A 21,978-nucleotide genomic window follows, 5' to 3' on the forward strand; every position below is an offset into this window, starting at 1 on the left:
AGGATCCCGCTCTACTCAGGCTGGAGGAGGAAAGAAATCAATACCCAGATCGATGTTCCTGGTCAGCCCCTGCCAACCGTCTGCCTCTCCTCTCATGGAGGAGTTTGGTCAGGAGCCAAAAATGCAAAGGTCTTTCGGCCTCGCTGTGTCACTTGTGACCGATCGTGTCCTTTGGAAGGCCACTGCGCAGGGATTGCTAACAGGCAGGCTGGCCTGGTGAAATGCCTGGGGAAGCTGTCAGTGCTCTTCCCCTCATAAACATTGCCCACATCTCCAGGCAGGAACGTTGTGCCTGGCTGCGATGCCTGACCTAGTGCTAAATGAGTAGAGGCATCCAAGCTAGTTTCTCGGCAGGAAAACTTGGCTCTCACGCAGCGCTGTGCTAATGCAGCTCTCATGTCTTTGATAGCAACGCTAACGCAGTAAGAATTAGTCTGGAAATCTTTCCATCGGGCTGCATTGTGCAGCACAGGTATACCCAACCCTTAGGGTGAAAAGTCAGAGCAAGCCTAGAGCAGGAGAGAACAGTGGAAGCTCCCATTTCTGCTGCCACCTTGGAGTACATTGCCTCCTAAAGGAGTTTTTACTTGGTTGCTGAAACATCCTTTTAACCAGATCTTCTCCTAAGTACAAATTCAAGAAACAGAGAAAGCTCATCAGGAATGAAAATACTATCGTCAAAAATGCAGTAAAGCGCCTGCCCTGTGAGGCATGAGAACTTCTTTAAAACATGTTAAAGGAGAAGCTGCTGCCCGAGCACTCGCACACCACTTGAGGAGTCGCGCACACGCACCACTCGAGTCTGTCACTGCTCGGACCAGCGTCCCTTCTCTGCAGGTGACCCCAGTGAGCCAACGGGTGCCCCTTTTGGCTCCTCACACACACACTTACTCTCAGGCACGTTCCCTCCTTCTTCAAGCTTGACCCCAGGTTTCCCTCAGCAGAGTCTCAGGGGTCAGATTTTATAAAAATAAGTAATTTAATTGAAAGGTGCAGCAGCAAGGTCAGGCTGAACTGGGTGCCTCCGAAAAAGGAGGAACCTCGAACAAAGAAATGTCTGGGCATTATACCCTTCCGATCTATACACCCGCCCCTCATGTTCACACGTCTTTTAATCCAATGGTGATTTTTGGCCTGGTGTCTTCTAACACCTTATTGGATTCTCTTTCTGTGTCCAGGCAGGCCGGCTGTTGAGTGCTCTTATCTTCTTGATTTGCAGTCTCTGCTGACAGTTGGAGCCTCTTTATCTTCTGGTTTATGCTTCTTGTGCAGCTGTGCTCGCTGGCAGAACACGGGGAACTGAAAAGTCCCAGACTTAGGGAAAACACTACAAAACATCAGTGTGTTACCAACACTTTTCGTATACTGGAAGACTAAACACAGCACTGTACTACCTGCTAGGAAAATTACTAAGAAAATTAACTCTATTGTGGCCTAAACGCTTCAGTGAATCTAGGTACTCATGCTAAGTAAAGCTAAGCAAACAGCATAAATCACACCATATTATAACCCTAATTATTCTAATTAAAACTTATTTAAGCTAAACAACTACTATCTCTCAACAAACCCAGCTGAAATTAAACCTGTGCTTCAGATGTTCCTAGATATTTACTTACTATCAGAGGATAGAAGCTTTCCATATATTTACATATAAGCAACATTTTGGTTGTTACTGAACTGTATGTCAATATTATTAAAAGGAAAACAAAAGAGCTTGGGTGGTAATTTTCCCCACTCCGTATTTCCAAAGCATCTTTAATCAGAAGACGACTGTATAGGGCTCTCAATTTCAGCAATGAAAAATGCTTCCAAGAATTACCATCATTTTATGAGTTTGCACATAAGGCTTAGTTCAATGAGTTATTTAGCACTACCAGAGATACTCTTTGCTCTGAAATTCCTCCAAAGAAAATGGGATCATGGGTGTTCTTTTTCTTCTACATGAGAACAAATTAAAGAAATTAAAGGATTCACATCCTTATGAACAATAAGATACAAAGCTCAAAACCATATAAAAGAGCACAATTTGCTTGGGCATTTTGGTAAGTGTGGTTTCAACTGAATAATTTATAATTGTTTCAGTGTGTGTATATGTCCTCCTGTTATATATGTTCTAATCACTAATGGTGTAACTACATAATTCATAATATGAAGCTCCTCCATACTTTTCAGTTGTTGCCTCTTGCTTATTGCACAAAATGAGACCACAGATACATGAAAATTCTCAGCAGAAGAGCTGATCAGAGTGAAAATTAGACCCCATTCCTGCAGCTGCTGCCCTGTGAAGGCCCAGCTCTTCACTATTGTAATATTGCTTTTTGATGTAAGATTACTTTTTTTAATTTTTATGGACTTGCAGCTGTATGAGTGCAAGATCAGTCAGCTTTTCAGAATGAAAAAAGAAGAGGCTGGTGTAGACTGTATTCAAAGGAGCAGAATCTAGGGATTCTCACAGGGTAGAATGCTGGATGGGCCAAACAATAAAACAGAGCAAGCAGCATCCTAGTCCTGCTCTGATTCTTACTTTCTGCTTCTCCAGCATCATCTTATGTCTAGGTGAATTTTCTGTAGTCTTTTTCATTTCTCACACTTTTAATGGAAATACTTCAGTCCTTTTAAATTGCATTTGCTTTGCTTCTTCCTAAAGCCTTCTGCTTTCCTTATGATTTTGTCTCCCTTGAGCGCTCTCGGTCCAGTAAACATCACCAGGTCTGCCTCCCAAGTTCCACCTGATCACTTCACCAGTTTTCCTTTCCCTTGACTACTGCCAGTCCTTTTATTCTCTCCTTCCTAAGGAATGGGAGTCTTGAGGACCTTCTTTCCCCCTGAAGTCTCTTCACCTTCCCCTTAGCCCCTTCGACCCTTCCATGCTTCCTTACTCCTTTCTACACTTGAATTTTCATCCTTTTACGTCAGTGTGCGTGCATTTCTTCATCTAGGTGCTGGATATGGAGTACACCAGCTGCTCCCACAATTTGTACTTTCTTTCCTCCCCACACCTTTACCAAATGTGAATTATGTAGCTGATTTTTCAGTGACTTGAGAAAACTGCTTTTTTTGGTGACATTGCAGCTCGGTCAGGGGTGCCAAAGCCCGTGTTCAGTAACTGGAAGGAAGGACAGATACGGGGATCCAGTGCTGGTGGGCAGCAAGAGGGAACAAGTCCTTGCGTTGCACCAGCAGTTCTTTAGTGCCACAGGGTGTGCCTAATGACCGAGGAAGAGAATACCATTTCCACAATACAAGCTTTTGTGTATATATGTGGTGGTGTTTAATGGCCATTATTGTTGAAAACATTGGTAGGAAATCAGATGTGAGCAACAAGGTGAATATTTGAGGCACAAACATCATGCATTTGCAGTTCCCACTATTAACTGATGTAGTGCCCTTCTCCTTCCCTCAAGAACTTGCTGATTTCTTGTCCCCACTCTGCAATGAGATAAAGATCAGGCTTGATTTTATCTTGACGTTATTTACTTTATGGCTTTCTTCTCGCATTTCTTTAAACTTCATTTTTCACCCCTCTTAGTACGATAGCAATAGTGACCAGCTCCACTACAGAAGAGGCTATTGGCCCTGTTAGGATGTGGTGACAGCAAACAAGGCTTTGCATGACTTCTCTAACTGCCTGGGAGAGAAGTCTGCTTTACGCCAGCTGCTCCCACGCCTGGGCACGGCGAGGCAGGTCCTGGTGGATCTGCAGCACCTCAGGCATCGCAGCTGCTGAGAGGCTCTCCTGGTTTCCAGAACCCCCCTGGGTACTCTAAGCTATGGTAAGGTCTGCTTGGTCCCTGCAGCCACCCAGAACCAGTTAGGACATGGAAACAGCCTGTTAGTCTTTCCTCTCCTTTCCCAGTTCCTGGATGTGGAGGGAAGGCTTGTCTTACGTGGTTATATTCCCTTTCTGTCTGCCAGGTATCTTACCTGTATGTCTTCCTGTCTGAAGAGCCATACCTGAGAACAGATAATCGTGGCAAGACAGGGCAGGGGCAACAAACCAGCTGCCTGTCATGCTTTTCTGCAGGATTTGAGTTCAGATTCCCAGTCCACTTCGGATTCCTGGAGCTCCTGTCTTTGCCCCCTCTGTTTTGAAGATCATGCACTCTACCTGCATCTAAATACTCACCAATTTGCCCATCTTAGGCCCAGATTCTTTCCTCTCTCCCCCCTGCTTTTACAGCAGTGTACATTTACATTGTACCTTTATGCCTGATTTGTATCACTGTAAAAGAGAAAAGAATCAAGCCTTACAATTGTAAACAAGAAATCTCCAGAGACACAATAGCATTCCTACCCACTTTAATTTTTTCCTCTAAGTAAAAGATAATTGGAAAAGACTAATTGAAATTGATTTTGATTTTCTGAAACATTGAATGATGCTGTCCTAAATCAAAATTATAGCAGCTATTCATGTAACAATCATGAGACAGAAGAGAAGAAAAAAAAAAACTGTCAAAACAGATAAGAAATATAATCAATATTGTTTTTCTGGCTCAGGAAACAATAGCAGTCTTTGAGCTGCGGAGTGCTATATTCTTATTCAGGTAGGTGGCTTGCAGAAATCCAAGAAATCTGTACTGCTGTTCCCAGAACAGATAACACCACAAAAGCTAAATCTCAGTGTGGCAGTAGCAGTGGCGGAAGCCTAGGAGAGGACTCACTGCTGGCTAGATAGAAATAAGAGATAATAAACAAATCCAGCCAGGGCTGCAGGAAGGACTGATGAGAATTATGTAGGTTCCATGTATACAGGTGAGGATGGGGAGAAGCAGAAGGAAACAATACAACCCCCTAGTCCTGAAACTGAGTCAACCCTAAGCAAAACTATAAAAGCCAGGAAGGAGCAAAATTTAGAATATGTTTCTCTTTCTACTCTATAGAAAAAGTAAAGTATAAAATACAGTATTTTTAGAAAGATAGTGGCCAACATAATTAGCTAGGAGACATGCCTGTGGTTTTAATTATATATGAACATTAGTATACACTAAACGTTCTGCAAACTGTCTTTTTAAAATGAAAAAAAAATTAGTGCAATAACAATTCTTCATATTACTCTAAAGAACACTGCTGTAATCTTAAATGCTTTTAGACCTGCTACTCTCAACTCGCTGTCGATGCATGTTAGTTGAAATATTCAAAAAGTTGTTGTCATTCACTGAAATATGTGCCAAAGTAGAGCTTGCCTTCCTGTAAATGGTAACTTTTAGTGCTGTTAATGAAGTCATATTCTGCTAATGCATTCAATATTTTTCTTGGAGCAAGAACCACAGCTTTCTGGATTTCAGTCTCTAGTTGTGGTGCCATCCTTTTTGATTTTCATAGTTGCTTCTAAGTTGTAGAGTAGCCATTAAACTTAACAGCAATGACAGCTTTGGAAAGATGGTAATACTGTACGCTGGAGATGATTACCAAAGACTTTATTACTTGAGTGCTTAGAAATAGAGAAGCACTGTAATGTCTAAATCCCACAAAAGCTGATTATTTTCCTCCTGAGCTTCAGACACAGATTGAGAAAATGCATATGAATAGTAGGAAAGGAGCTGCAAAAACAGGGCTGCTGAAAACATTGTCCTGGGCTAGATATCTTTATCCAACATCCAATTTATTAGTTCTGAACTGCTAGGGACCATTACTTAAAAAAAAAATAAAAAATCACTCAGGACACAGAGTCTGTAATTATTATTTTAGTAACTTATATGGTGCAGACTTTTAATATCTAGTAATCTGTACATACACTGTGAAGCAGGAAGAGAAAGTATACCAGATATATATATTTGAGATAGTAATCAATGACCAAACAGCAGAGCAATACCAAGACAAGACTTTGTTCAGAGAGAATAGAGAAACCACAATTTTTTCAGAAGGAGCTGGGGGGAAGTTTCATCATCCATTCACTGTAGACAAGCTCTTTCTGAATAGACAATTTAATGCTGGATAAATGCCGGATGAAGAGTTGATCCCTCTAGGACATAAATCTGGGATTCCAGCTATAGGATGTCTTTTTAACCAAAGTTGTTGCTTCAGTCACTAAATTAGATTTTCTTGCTATAAGGGATTCAAGGCAAGAGCAGCAAAACATTTGCTTCTTTTTAAGTACTGGACTGCCTCTCCTATGTCTTCCATAACATGGAATTTAAACATGGAATACAAATATTGGCCTCTGAGCTCTTCTGAGGCAAGCTTTGACACTAAACAGAACTAATCCAGGAAAGTACATATCAGCAAGAAACAAACAAAGACGAAAAACAAAAGCCCAAACCTTCAGGCCTAACATATATAAATATATACACGCACCAGCCTTGCAAGCCCCTGTTGAGATGCTTTAGTACAGTGGTCTACACACAGCTTTCCCTGCCAATACAGTGCCCAAAAGAGGTTTCTCATTTTGGTCACGGTGGCAGGGAACTAAAACCAAGGCCAATATTTAGAGTAAATCCTCTCCAATGAAGTTTGAGTGTAGGAGTCAAACTTTAGGCAGACGTGTGTGAGACATATGGCCACATTAATTTCTAGTTGACACCTGTAGTTTTTTAAGACCTTGATTTTCCTGAGACTGACAAGAAATAAACAGTTAAGTTCACGCCTCTGGCACGCTTTGTACATATTGTGTGGACTTACTGACACTTGCATTTTCTGTGATCAAACACATATTGGCAGGTTCACAGTATCATATATCCATTAAAACATAAGAGAAAAACCCTAGCATCTTTGAACTAAGCGAAGTCTATTCAATGCTTGTAGCACTATGTGATGGCTACCAAGCTCGGCAAGACAGAAAAATTCCACCCACTTGCAAATTTTAACGAAGTGCGTATTTACCCACAGTTAGAAAGTTTAAAGCATTCAATTTTACAAGTCCAAGTGGGTACCACTCCTGACAGTAGTGAAAACTCTGCTCCTCTTAATCAAGGAAACCCCTTGCACCACTTAAAACTTGAAACAGTTTCAGAAATGGGCCAAAGAGTGTACAAAGTCAGACTGGTTCCATCTACTGAAATACACATTTAGTGGAAGACGGGCTTAGGCAGCAAAATAACAGGTCTTCCTTCAGAAGGTGGTTTTACAAAAGGGATAATAAGGTCTACTCTTCTGTGGCTGGAAAGAAATGGTACCCACAAACAAGTCACAGGAAAAAAGAAAGTCCCACCTATACAGGGCACATCCATAGCTATGGAAAATTGCTCTGTACAGTGGCCAGAGTTTGCTAGCCCCTCTCTTTCCTCTTCCACCCTCCACGTGTGTCTGAGAGAGGCAATGACCTCAGCTAAACAAAAATAAAAGAAAAATTAACAAGCTATTGTGTTCATGCAGGAACTCCCTTAAAAATAGCTTAAAACAAGCATCTGCTAGCTGAATGTTTTAGCAATCACCACAGCCACGTATTTGATTCTCTGGAGGTGTGTAGCTGTAATAGCTGAAAAACAGCAAAGGAAAGCGGGGTGGGTCACCAGAGGGTCAGACATTTCAAAATTTCATTCATATTTTCTTGGTCTAATATGAAACTCCCAAGTTAAAGATCTCATCATGACAGTAAAAAGCTTTTGTTTAGATTCATGCACCTGGGCTACTGAAAGTTAATAAAATTGCCTTTGAAACCTTTTGATGTTGAGTGCTGTCATAAAATGGACACCTGATATTTACTACTACTTTCAGTGGAGTTACAAGCTCTCAAATTACATTAGGCCCATAAATGAAGAGAAAGTGAGCATCTGATGTGCACCAATAAAGTGAACTTCATCAGATGAAGTTATAAGAAATACTTACCCAATAATTACCCAATATTTTAAGTCCCTCGGGGTCACCTTCAAGCAGTCAGAGAAATAAGAAAAAAAGCAAACCCCTTGTGATTGTGTTATTATATTCTTCTCCCATGAGGAAGAGACTAGCTGGGCCACTCAGACACTCTCTAAATTAAAACCTATTGGTTCTTGTAAAACAAACAAACAAAGGAACAACCAAACAACAAAAAAACAAAAAAACCCAACCCAGACACCCCCCACCCCACCCCACCCCACCCCCCCCCGCAAACTTAGATCTTATAGAAAATAAGGAGCCCAACTCTTTTGGTAAAACAAAAAAGGGTGATTGGATTGCCCAGGAAAGACCTGAAGAAATCAAAAGACCGGCTAAAAAATCACTGTTCTGGAGAGCGTCCTGTGCTGCTCTTTAAAGCAAGAACCACAACCTGTGACCTAAGGTTGGAAAGAAAGGATGTTTGGAAATTGTAATACAATAGAAAGAAAATCATGCCCACCTGGAAATCACTCCACTTTTCCCTGTGGAGATTGTCCCCCTTTTTGAAGAAGTCAAACGTGCCCAAGACCTGGTGGAAGTTATTGCTGCAGTGAGGGGATGCGAGGCGTAGCAGAGAGTTAACGGTAATGGGCAGTGCGAAGATCAAGATTAAAGATTACTCTGGGTGGTAAAATGTCTCTCAGCACACCAGCCCAAACTGGAAACTCTCCCAGACTGAATCCCTACATCACATGGATGTAGGGATCTGATACTATCACATGGTAACAATTTGTGCCTCTTCCTCCATCCCCTTTTTTAACCACCGTAGGAGTGGGCATAGACTTGATGTGATTAGATCACGAGAAAGGGACTGGGAAAGGCTTCCGAGAGCCATAGCAAGAACTCCCCAGCCCCCAGGCACCAAATGGTCGTGGGTGCACAACTTGTGACGGTGCTGTCTCCAGGCTATGATGTGAAACCCTTGAAGGGGGCTATCCCAGTTCACCACAGGAAGTGGGAGAAGCCTTCACTGTGATTTTTCCCTCTCCTACTATCCTGGTAATAGCATCAGTGCTATACCCAGCGCTGATTTGATTGATAAGAGAAAAATAAAACCAACTGCTTTACCAAAGAAATAGTTTTCTTAAAATAATGAAAAAAGGTAATTAGACACCATTTTCTGTGAGAAAAACATAAATTTGGCTAACGTGATCAGCCAGAGCATCAGGCTGCACTGTCTAGAAAGTGAAAACTGGTGTTAAAGAGCCAGACAGTTAAAGAGCCAGACAGATGGCACTATAGAAGATGTGGAATCACTGGGCTTTGGGTCTTTTCATCTTCACTTTTTAATGACTTTTTTGATGACTTGACTTTTCAACTGAGTTCTGGATTGGCATAGAGCAGCTCAGAGAACTAGCATCCTTAAATTAAAAAAAAATAAAAATAAATCTGCAACGTAAATATAACTTAGGGCATGATCCCCATCAATGTTTGTAATATATTCTGGCTAAGAAACAAAGGCTGTTTTTCATGCTGATTCCACTGCATGACTACTCTCTCCTGTGCTAGAGTCCTTCTTTGTTGCCCTTTTATCTATATTATGTTCACCGTAGCTACTGAAGATTACTGACCTGTACTTTTCAGGTAAGATCTGAAGCTGGAGCAAAATGTAAAGCTATGCCATCAACTACAGTGTAACTCAAGCATGTTGCGTAAGTGGGGACATTAGGCTCTAGTGTTACAGAAGGATCAGAGCTTACAGCCCTGCAAAACATCATTTGATACGTGGACAGAGTAAACACCACACCACTTCTCAGCTGGCTGATTTGCTAATGTGGAATATATATCACTAAAATCAGTGAAAGCAAAGTACAGACTCCTGGAGCCAGGTAGCATCAATTGGATGACTTCACAGACCTGAAGCAAAATTAAAGGCATCCAACCAAAGGGATATTCACTGAACACACGCAGAGTTGCCAGACCTTCAGCTGAAAGTATGCAAGTTTGTTTTTTATTGCTTCTGGGTTTCCGCTGCTTTTCCTTTCATACTGCAATACTTGGCATCTACTCATAGGCTAACGCACAGGCACAGTCCTCGTAAAAGCTGAACATATAATATTTCACCCTGCGCTAACCTTGTTTCATTTCCACTTTGTTTCCCCTTTCTTTGCTTCATTTGTGTCATCTCGATATCTATCCTGTGACCCTGTTCATTTGTAAAAGACTCCTCTGTGTTCTTGATAGATTTTCTGATGTTGAAATATCTTTCAACTGCAAAGCTCTCCCTTTGGATTGCTTCTTTCTGTGGGAAGCTTTTTCTGATGTGTCATTGCATGCTGGTGTAGAGAGAGATGTCATCTTTCTGAGAATTCAGAGTGACAGCAAACACACATAAGAGCTAAATTTTTAATGTCTGATCACACCGCTCCTGATAGACTTAGGCACTGTGAACAAGCTTAACTTGCAACATACGCGCAGACCCCGGATTGATATGAAGAAAGGCAACATGGTCTTTTGAAGAGCTGCAAAGGCTTTCATGTTCGAGCATGTGCCAAAAAATCCATACCGATTGCTAAATTAACATTGATAGCCCCATGAGAAATATCCCAGCTAAGTAAAATTCTGACTCAATGTTACAAGTGTTAGTTTTCCTGGGACCTTAGATTGCAATAGTCCTAGTATTCAGTTATACTAGTATGAGGAAATATCATGGTTTTCAGAGGAATTCAAGTCTATCATCAAACGCCATCCATAAAACAGTATTAAAACCAGAATTAAAGTGCATTTTTACTGACAAAGGTCATCATTTTCTTACCTAACTGCTAGTGGGGAAACTATATTACAACCTGTATATCCATTTCAAGCATAATACTTCAACTGACGATATCAAGGTGACCTCCACAGCAGAAACAAAGCCAGGGTACACATTAGAGATTGCCACTCTTGATTAAAATTCTTTGAGTAGTCAGAAAGAAACATTTTGCTTTCAAACTGAATCTTTTACCATTTTAATAGGTTGAAATTTAATACAGGGCATTTCAAATTTGAGCTATCCTGATGAAATATGAATCACTTTAAGAATCCAGAGGACCCTAAACTTATTGCAAACACATCAGTGCATTCGGCTGTACTAACCATCGCCAGCGCTTTCTGCTGAGCTCTTGCAGTAAAACTGCTTTTTGTACAAATCAACTTCGTCTTTCAAACTGTCGGAGGTTTGTTCAAAATTACCTTTACGTGCATATGCTTTCTTCCGCGGCTTTTTAGTACATTGGCTCCCCCTCCTGTTCATTTGGCGTAAGCAATAAACTGATTAAATAGTGCCAGCCACCGAAGTTTCTCAGCACTTAACCATCATTGGTTTTTGGAGGTGTTGTTTCTGAGGCTTACAAGAAAAGACTATTTCAAAGGTATCCATGTGAAGGACACAATCCTTGTTCAATACATGAGAACAGCTGGGTCCAAAACAATGGTGTATACAAAATAATTAAATATAACGTCATTGTCTGAGGAACAGTTAAAAAAGAACCCTTTACGACGAATTAAAAAAAAAAATAATTGGACAACGAAAAAGGCAATGAAAGAAGGATTTTTCAAATAAAGTAATTACCTGGAAACTTCAAAAACCCCTCCACTACAGAGTTAAGAGATGTGTAAATTAAAGACTACATTTGAATAGGAAAGTACAAGGAGCTGCTTGCAGTTCAGCCAACACAAAAGAAGTACAAACTGTAACAGTAACATGTAAAATGAAGTAGAGAAAGACCAGATGGGTAAGCTAACCAGTGATAATTTGTACATGAGAATTAGAATTAAAATCATTCACTATGGCAAAAATTCGTGGAATTGAAAATGTGATACATTTCCTTTAAAGAAAGCACTGGAAGAACTCCAGATCTAATATCAATAGTAGGTAAACTGTCAGAATAATTGGAAATAAAACGACAGAGTCCTATCGGAAACATGGTAAGATATAAAGAAGTCCGATTTCCACTCTTCTCTGTTCTCCAAACAATGAATCAGCAATGGAAGGAGTAATGCGAGAAATGCTTTCAGGGAAAGGCTGGTTACACTCAGCGTAGGCACATTCCTCCAATGAAACCTGAGTAAGAGCACCAGATTCTTGAGGCTACTAGTGACATGTAGGCAACACCAATGATATTTTTGAAATTCAGTGTATGTATGTATGTGGTGCATTTTTCCTACTTGTCTGGAAGCACTACGCATCAGGGAATGCTCACATCACCAAGAGGCACGTCACTAAAAAAAACCAAACCTGAGACATAGTGCAGGTGAAAGCCACATAAAAATACCTGCTTTAGTTAGCTCTGTTAAAAATATAGAATTAAAAAAGATCAATAAAAGGCAATGCCACATAGATTATGAACCATCAGACATCTCAAGAGGAAATTATCACCAGCCAGCCACGACTGAATGGGGACATCAGCAGTGAATTTCTGCAGATTACTGTAAGGATGAGAACACGACTCGATGTTTCCGTCAATAGCTTTTGAGTGTTTATGACCAAAAGACTGGCAGTGTGGTAAGACAGGGACAGCACAGTCGTACATACAGAAGCATGTTTTGACACATGGAGAACAAGGAAAGGGAAGATGCATCTGGAAAGTGGGTGATTCTGAAAGGAACAAGGCAGGGGCTCACATTGCCTGAGCAAGCTGCAGTGAACAGCGCTAATGAGATGTAAAACCAGCAGAGTAATGACTTCTGAACTCCACTGCCAGGTTTATTTTTATCCAAGACTGTTTAAAATTAAATACATAAACAACCTGGAAAGAACACACCTTCTCCCCTGCTCCAAGGTATGTGTTTTGAACACTATGCTATAGTTAGCTTTGCTCATTTTCTTTCTGGCTCTCCTTTTGCATAATGACAGCTCCGACAGAGGTACAGAGCATCTTCTTCCCAGCAAATGTGTTCGGTTTGGTGGTTAATGCAGCCTTCTGGAAATTTGGGGGTATGAATCTGTATCCTGTTACAGAAGCAAACACGTCATCCACATCTCTCACCTCCTTTGAGACCTCTGAGCAGAAACTAATTCTTCAGACGGTGACCATCATATTTTTGGTATTTCAGATCAAAAGAACGATCTTGGCAGAAACCATGCAAATACTTACATGCAAGTTCTGAATCATGGGCAGAAAGCAGTAACTACCTGGAGTCCTGACTCAGCCATTACAGCGCTGGAAAGGGACAGGATTTCACACCATTCCCCAGGGTTAACATTTTCTCCTGCCAGCTCTGGGCTGCTCCCTTTCCAGAATAACCTGGTTTTCGGGACATCAATTTGAAGTGGTACAACTCATCCTATGTGCAGTAACACAGATTTCTGTTGGCTTTGGCCCTGGAAGAATTTTTAGGATGTGTTTTAGATAAATGTGTTTAGGCAAATATGTTTTAGATAAAGGCAAAATAAAGGCTTACTACAGAGGTAAATGTGTGCACTTTAATGACCTTTGATATACAGGAGAGACTAGAATATCTAATAGTTCTTAACTATTATCTATTTAATTTCTGTTCTCCCCCATAAAAGATGCATAACGTATCAAATTTTTTTTGGATCACTGATACTATATTTTATACCAAAAAAAGCATTATATAATCCCCCACAAAACTAGATCTATTAAAATGAACACATCTTTAAATGACGCAATTATCTACAATTGCATAGATGGCTACAAATGGAACTTTCCCAAATTTAGCTGTTTATAGAGTGATTACATTTGAATTGTTAAGACTAAAAAAAAAAGAAATGTATTGCTGAATTTCACTGGGATGCATAAATAATAACTTCTATAACTTTAAAAGTATCCTACCTGTCCCATTTGGGTTTTGAAAAGTCATACTGTGAAAAAGTGTACTTTTGAATTTTACCTTTTTTCCAGTCATTACTGACATTGACAATCTTCACGCATTTGCATAACTACATGTGAAAATATCTCAAGCTCAGTTTTAAAGGCATGCCCCATCAAATCTGTAACCTCATAGCCAAGAATCATTTTTATGGCATGGTGCAATGTTTGGCAATGGTGCCTTGATTCCCTAATTCGGAATTGTAAAGGAACTACCGAAATACAAAATGTCTAGACTGATATTGCTTTGGGAAAGAAAAACACTAAACTTGCTACTTCGTAAAACAAAGGCAAACCCCACTCTTCCCACTCCGTAAAACTACAAATCAAAGAACTAAAGCTTGATTCTGCAAATAATCTGCATGCCTCCCTCCCAGCCTCCAAAAAACCCACCCAGACACTTGCATTAATACTTATCTCAACAAATGATAATCTAATTTTCTTCCATTTCAATATTCTTACTTTGCTGATCCACTAGTAGAAATACTATAGTATTGTGCTTGTCCAGTGGTAAATGGCTACAGCAAATCTTATAAGCTGTTGCTGTTTAGGGCTGTATACACAAAGGGAAAGATGAAACTTCAAGGGTCAGAAGGGTCTTTTCCCTAAAACGTACACAAGGATGCATCCCCAGTCTAGAATTAAAAAGGTCAATTTCCTCCGTCTTCAGAGGTACGTATAAGCTGCACTTGTCATTGCACCAAGGCATCTGAGTTACAGACAGATCGAACAAGCCAAGCTAAACCACGTCCCCTACTTACTTTGGACAAAGGATCACTCTACTTACTCCTGATGACGGATGACTGACTTTTTGTAAATTGTCGCCTGTGCAGATTTAAATGCCACCTTACTGCAAAATCCTCTTCTCCACAGTCCATTTCTTCTCCAGCTCAAGTAGGGAAGAAGAGCAGTTTAGCAATCACAAAGTATTTTGTTATCTCATAAAGGTGCCAACAGAACTGAAATTGTCACAACCCTCCCCATGCAATCCACCGTAACTATTTCAGAAGAGTGCAGAGCTGGGTAAGGTTCCATTGTGTATCTACAACTACTCTCTCAGGATTCTGGCACACTGAAATCTAAGTTCTGCATAGTCATAAAGGTGCTTTGATGGACATCACTTGCGAAAACTGGAAGTGTCATTAACTACTACAACTTGACAGTATCTCTTAACAAGCTTTTAGTAAAGAAGCTGCTGTTAGTTAATATTAAGTCTGCCTTTCTATTTGCAGGAAATGCTGCTTTCACACTTAATTTTCAAAAAGTCACAAAACATACTGTAGCATTGGAACAACTTGTTAGTAATCTTAATTCTTTCCACTCATTAGTTCTGAGTAACAGGTCTTTGCAACTCAGTCATGAAGCACACTATTCTACCTGACGTTATCTCAAACTCAGCCAATCCCACAGCACAGCTACAGCTTTCCAGCTACGTTTTCTCCCATTCCACTCAGGAAATACACCAAAAGTGCTGCTAAAGAGAACACTTTGCTAATTCTAGTTTTGTTTCCTAATGATGTAAAGCTGGACACCCTACTTTTTCTCTACATTCCCGCTGGTTTTCGCTTAATTTCAGACACATACAGCAAACAAGACTTTTAATTTTTTTTTTTAATTTACAGTATTGATTGCTCTGAGTTATGCCTTACTGGTATACAGTAAATACATTCATCTGAACAATTCACTTAGTATGAAAAAAATGCAGTTAAAACATTAAAAATACCGCTTTACACTGTGCGAAACAGAACCTTCAGAAGTAATATCAGCTACAGCCAGGCACAGAGGAAGACTGTTTCCTTTTAGTCCACCAGAGCATTCATTCCTGTACCCCTTCATCTGAAATTGCCTGTAACAGTAGATTTTAGGTGAATGCTTCTGCTGAATTAAGAAGACTTAATAACTCTCAGTTGGTCTTTAGCACTTGTATTTCCAGAACAGGATGTTTTTCTGTTTATTCATTACACCAAGAATGCCTGTTTTTGGAAGATTTACTGAACAAAAGGTTTCAATACCATGTAAAAAACTGAAGATGTTTCTGAACGGGAGTTATACTCTATTGGTGCATGCAGCTGTCAGGCTGGATAAATTAGGTAACATGCTTCCCCAAGATAAAAGAAAGTGGCTGGGCACAACTGCCATTTCACAAATAGTACTTAAGTCAGATGAAATGAATTCTTATCGCAAGCTTTAGACAGATTAATATATACCACAACACCTAGCATTGATTAAATTTAGAAAAATATTATCTTGGGTTTTTTTCCTTTGCTGTTTTGGTTTTTTTTTTTTTTTTTTAAAATCTTTGAAGTTATGTAACAGAAGATGAATGGTGGAAGATGCCAAAAACCGCCCTGCTTTTTAAGCTGGAAGAGTTGGACTGTCAAAGCTGTTATGCCATTGATGATTACTCATTTGATTATTAATAGATATCTTTTTAAACAATGAAGAGGCAGGAAATGTTTATTTATTTTTTTTTAATTTATGATCAAGAATGACTGAACATTATAGTCATTTGAATCAACCCAATTACATAGTTTCCATTAAGTTAATGGCTGCCAAACAAGCGTGTACTCCAGTGACACACCGTATCTGATGGGTGAGACAGATTTTAAGGTTAGACACAGTACATGTAAAAATAGAAAGTTTAAAAACCAATCTCATCACAGACATTTCCATTGCCATCTCCTTTGTGAAATAAATAAGGCAGCAGATAACTTTTACTTTGAAGTGGCATCTTTGAGGTATGCTATTAAGTCTGCTCTCTCAGACTTCTTCTTGATACCCGCAAAAATCATTTTTGTTCCTGGGATATACTTCTTTGGATTTTCCAAATACTCCATCAGAGTATCCTCACCCCAGGTGATACCTAGAAAGAAGAAAAAGAGATGGTCAGTGACTTTAAAATAACAAACATATTTATATTCTTTTCCTCCATATTATTTTACTTTTGGGCTAACATCAGTACTTTCTAGAACTACTGCCAAGAACTGAGTATTTTTGTCCCTAGTAACTCATAAGAACAGCTTGAAGTTTACCTTTATTCTTATTAGCATCCGTGTACGAGAAGCCCTCAGCCTGTCCAGTCTTGCGTCCAAAGAGGCCATTCAGGTTAGGTCCAGTCTTGTGCTTGCCTCCCTTTTCAACTGTATGGCACTGGGAACATTTCTGGACAAAGATCTTCTTGCCCTTCTCAATATCTCCCATTTTCAGTACTAGACCAAGAACACACAGAGGTCAGTATCGCAATTTCAAGGTCACCTATTCAAAGCGTCCTGTTGGTTTACAAAACTGTATATATAGCCTACCACTCTAGTAATTCTCCGGCACACTTCCTATCCACCACAAGCTACAGCTCCTGGGTTTGAAGATTAGCATAGAATCATTAGACTATGTAAAAAGTACCAAGGCGATAAACATTCAGGAGAAACCTGCCCTCGGCCAAAGTAATTACCCCACAGCATTTGAACAGCGTAGAGAGAGTTTTTGAAGAGTAAACTGAGCTTCCATATATAGCTTGTGTAACTGTAATAGTAAAGTTTTCTAGTCACGAATAACCTTGTGTGTAAAGGGACAGGGCTGTCTGCATGTTTTTCCTCTCCAGCTGGAAAAGCCCACCAGCCCACCACCTCGGCAGGGGCAGCGGGCGGCAGGCACAGCACTGGCATGCTCCCCCCCGTACCCCGAAGGCGGGATGCCTCCCGACACCACCAGCGCTGTCTGCGCCCGGCCTGGCGAAAGCGCCCAAGGGCAACCGCACCTCCGGCCTACACCTCTACCCCGGCGCTGCCTGACCTTGAGCCAGGGAGCGGGATCCCGGCGCGGGGGGACCCCCCAAGCGAGCGCCGCGACCCGGGCCCGACCCCTGGAGCGGGGCCTGGCGCACTCACACCACAAGGGCAAAAGACCTGGGCCGCGCCACCCCCTACCTCGAGTGGCCGCCGGGAGAGCACGGCCAGGCCGGGTCCCCCTACATCCCTTCGGGCCGCGGCCTCTCGAGGTGGGAGCACTAGGCCCCGCCGTGACCTTCCGCCGCGCCCCGGGCGCCTCCTTAGGCCGCGGCGCCCGGGTCCCCAGCCCTGGCCCACGGAGGCGGGAATCGCGGTCTCGGGACAGACGAGACCGCCGCCCGCCCGGTCCCGTCCCTCGCCCTCCCCACCGCCCCGCTCCGGGCTAACGGTCCTGCCTGGCCCCGGCGCCAGGCCCAGGCCGAGTCGAGCCCAAGGCCAGGCCCCGGCGGCGGCTGCCCCACCGGCTGCTGCCCGCACCTGCCTGTCCGGCCGCCCCGCTGACGCTGCGCCCACGGCAGTGACCGCAACCCCGTTAACTCTCGCACCGTCCGGCGTCTGAGCCCAAGGACACGCCGTACTCCGCCCTATGTAAACCGGTGTTGCCTCAACCAACCCGCGCCGGCACTCGGCCCGCCCCACCCGAGGCGGCAACCAATCCAATGCCGCCCTCTGGACCTCTGATTGGTTACTACGCCTGTCCGCCATGGTGGACGTCACGGCGCTGCGGGCTAGCGGGGTAGGTTGCGGCGGCGGCGGGCGGTGGGTCCCTTCCCCCCCCCGCCCCCTACGGAATGGCGTCAGACGTAACTCTGATACGCAAGGAGCACCAGGGCGCGCGGGAGGTCGGGTTCTGTGCGCATGCGCACAGCGGAAGGCCGTGCACGGGTCGCGCGGCGCCGCGAGCGGACTGCGACTTCAGGGGGCGGGTGGGGCCGGCCGCGTGGCGGCGCGGTGGGCGGGGCCCGGGCCGGGACGTAAAGGAGCCCCGCCTCCCCCTCCCCCCTAGGGCGCGTGTGGCAGGGGTTGAGGCCGCCGGTGTCTGGCGCCTTTCAGGGGCGAGGAGAGGAGCCGTGGGGCGGCCGGGCCGAGGTGTGGCCGGGCCGGGCGCTGCCTCCCGCCCTGTGTGCCCTGGAGTTCTAAAAACTTTCTGAAGGGCAGCGGAGCTGGTGAGGGGTCTGGAGAACAAGTCTTACGAGGAGCGGCTGAGGGAACTGGGGTTTTTTTGCCTGGAGACAAGGAGTCTGAGGGGAGACCTTATCGCTCTCTACAACTACCTGGAAGGAGGTTGTGGAGAGGTGGGGGTCGGTCTCTTATCCCAAGTAACGGGATGAGAGGAAACAGCCTCAAGTTGAGCCAGGGGAGGTCGAGGTTGGATATTAAGAAAAATTTCTTCACCGAAAGGGTTATCAAACGTTGGAACAGGCTGCCCAGGGAAGTGGTGGAATCATCATCCCTGGAGGTATTTAAAAGACACGTAGATGTCGCATTTAGGGACGTGGTTTAGTGGTAACTTGTCAGTGTTAGGTTAATGGTTGGACTTGATGCTCTGAAAGGTCCCTTCCAATCTAGGTGATCCTGTGAGAAACGCTCCTTATCCAGTAACAACAGCTCAGGCAGTGAACGATACGAAGCACGTTTTATTTGAACATTCTTGCAAGAATGGGTGACCTAACAAGTAGGCACAGTTTCAGTTCTTGAGAGACACCTTTTTATTTCCTATTCCTGGCTGAATTTTTCCCTCCCCTGTTTCCTGTTGGTAAGGTACTCCAGGGTTCACAGTCTGTCTGAGGCACCTAAAATTCTTCCCGGATGTCCTGCCTCTGTTTACTTCTCTTTATGCTACGCCTACGGGGATTATCTGACTAGTTTATTTCTTTCCTTTTTGGTAAAAAACTGCTCAATGTCATTAGCCCTGGTTAAATGTTTGACTACCCTTCTAGACGCTAATCCAGTATGAATCAATTTGTTGTTTTGTCTGTGTGATAAGAGATGTTCTACAAGCCTTTGCTGGAGCCTTTTTGTCTTAGTTATTCCCTTATCATGTCACCTCTGATGGAAACGGCTTTTCTCCTCTGCAAAAGCAATACCTGCCTCTCTTACAATTCTATGAAGAGACCCTAGAGAATAAAGAAGTGGAAGCACCACAGGTAGGAAGAGTGAGGCTAAACCCCTCCAGAACTGAAAAGGGCCAACCGGTGTGTGACCACATGGAGCTGGAGGGGCAGTGGGTGCACGGTTGGATCCTACACCTCCTGTAGGATACTGAAGTCTTACAGTTTTGAAGTAGATGACAGTGCTACCGAAGGGACCCACCACAAGAAAAGATGCCTCGGATGTCTTCCCAGCAGGCTGGGTGGTGTTGTAGTGCTTGAAGAGGATGTGTCAATATCCATGTTATGGACATCTAAACGGAATTTAAGTAATTAATTTCAGACATGACCACCGTCTCAGTCGTCTTGGCAGGGAGGAGGAAGAACTGTTAAAAAAGCCTAGTGTAATGATGTCCAGTGATCAAAAGGCAGTGATCACAGGAGGCGAACTGTTTGCCTTAAGCATGGACATAAAAACTGAGAATTTCCCACTGTCTGGCATTTGAACAACTTTTTTTTCTGTGTGTGCTTCTATGCTATGCTGGAACTGGTGCTCCTCTAATTGCTCTATGGAGAGTGCTCTTCTGAAGTGCCAACATGAAGCAAGAGAGAATGAGGACAGAGTAAAAACACATAAAAGGTTACTCTGATGGCAGAATTTTGCAGACAATCCATAAGAATATTGAGCAAATTATCACTTCCTAGTTTGGAGAGAGTGAAGTGTTTTCCAATGCTCATGGTGTCTAGAGCATGAGACACATGTGTTTGCAGTTTCTAACATTTCATCACAAGGTATACACAAAATATTTTATTAATACACTCCTGAACTTTAACAATCAACACTGTACTCTTGACAGTACGCTTACCACAATAAAGCTAATCTGTTTATGATATATAGCTAAATGTATATCATAAATACAGCGAGGTAATATATGTGCAATGGAACCACTTTAAATTGGCATTGTGACTTCTCCTGTTCTTGCCCAACTCAAATTTCAAATCCTGTCAGACTCCCATAGTTATGAGGTTAACTGGAAAGATACGAGTTTAAACTCAAGGCATTTTCTGCTTTTTTTATTTGCCATTTGGTTTTGAACCTTCATGGTGTGCTTCATTCCTATTTTTAGATTTTTTGCCATGACTGTAAGGACTGTAATTTTTTTTAGTAAGGCTTCTGTGTCTTACGTGATTCCAGCAGCCAGATGTATGTGACTTAATATCTCCAGACTCGTGATAAGACACATGGTATCTCTTATCGTTAAACGAGGAAGGAGCTGAAAGTACCTTTTAAGCTGCTTTAAGAAATTACAGTAGTATAAGTTCTTAACACTCTTTAAGCACTTGATGTATCATGATGCCCACTGACATTCATTCAAAGGTTCTCCCTTTCTTTACAGAATGCAGACTTCAAGTATCTGTAACTCTTAATTTCTGTTGAGTTTTGCCTTCTAAATATGTGTGCTCCATACTGAGCATTGCATGTTGAGCTAAACAGTTAACCCTTCTGATGCATGTGGAGGGACATCGTAGCAAGTTTATTTTAATATTTCTCCCTGAAGCTGTTTTCTTCTTAATTAAGGCAGTTGAGTAATTTTTTGTTAAACTTTTCAAATAAGGAAATAATGCTGTCAGGGTAAATACTGAACCTCTGAGGTTTTCAACACTAAAGATTAACGCACTGAAGACCAGTCTGTAAAATGAACTGTTGTCTTCTCTGCCTTATACCTCACCATGCAGACGTCTGCTGAGTGAGTGGCTGCCAGCAGCCATGATGCAATACCCTTTCATGAAGGCGTAAATGCTACAAACAGAGTATTTGTGGGTTTGCATACTGTATCGTTAGTGGAAGCAGAGGTTCTGTCAAATACAAAAACATACTAGTTTAGAAGATGTATTTTCACCAGTAAGAAGAGGTATCTCGAATGGAGAGGACTTGACTTAGTTTGTTTAAACCCATTTGGGCATTACTGAGCGTGAATCTGGAGCAATGCAGTGGCAAGAACTGGTCTGTAAGTAGACAGTGCAGGAAGGGGGGTTGTTCAAGGTACCCAGTGTTTTGAGTGTTGAAACATTCTGCAACGGGGCAGAGCAATAGTGAAATTTTACCCTTGTCTGCTAAATATAGCGTCTGTAGTGCATGTTAGCGTGAATCCTGCACACGTTGTATGACTTCCTTGGTAGGACAGAATATGTTGTGGGACTTCTAGAGGCAATGCTGAAGACAAAGTCAGGGCTTTTCTGGCTTTGTGGGTTGGCATTGCTGGAATAAACCAAAATGACTCGGGGCACATTTTCAGTGCAGTATTACTTTCCTACATGTATTAACATTCATTAGAATGTTTACCTTGATGCGGTTTGCCTAGAAGGTTTGTATTTTAGTCTTTCAGTTATTCACTGTGGTTACACCTGAAATACCCTTGTCTTTTTACTACATCAGGCCATTATGCACTAGAGCAACAATTCTTTTGCAAACGGAATTATGGCTATGTAATTCTGTCC

General features: G+C 42.4%; 1 protein-coding gene across 2 annotated transcripts; it reads right to left on the reverse strand.

Annotated features, from left to right (window-relative positions):
- Positions 1-15,197: 15,197 nt before the first annotated feature.
- Positions 15,198-18,010, reverse strand: CYCS (cytochrome c, somatic). Of its 2 annotated transcripts, none has more exons than XM_074574878.1 (3): positions 17,871-18,010; positions 16,637-16,813; positions 15,198-16,467 (listed from the first exon to the last, which is right to left on the reverse strand). In XM_074574878.1, the coding sequence occupies exons 2-3, from the start codon at positions 16,803-16,805 to the stop codon at positions 16,319-16,321; spliced, it is 318 nt and encodes a 105-aa protein (XP_074430979.1). In that variant the 5' UTR covers positions 16,806-16,813; positions 17,871-18,010; the 3' UTR covers positions 15,198-16,318. The 2 variants fall into 2 exon arrangements, with proteins under 2 accessions (XP_074430979.1, XP_074430978.1); XM_074574877.1 differs by having other exon boundaries at positions 17,867-18,006.
- Positions 18,011-21,978: the final 3,968 nt, after the last annotated feature.

The sequence above is a fragment of the Larus michahellis genome, chromosome 2 (assembly GCF_964199755.1).
Source record: "Larus michahellis chromosome 2, bLarMic1.1, whole genome shotgun sequence".
Lineage (NCBI taxonomy): Eukaryota > Metazoa > Chordata > Aves > Charadriiformes > Laridae > Larus > Larus michahellis.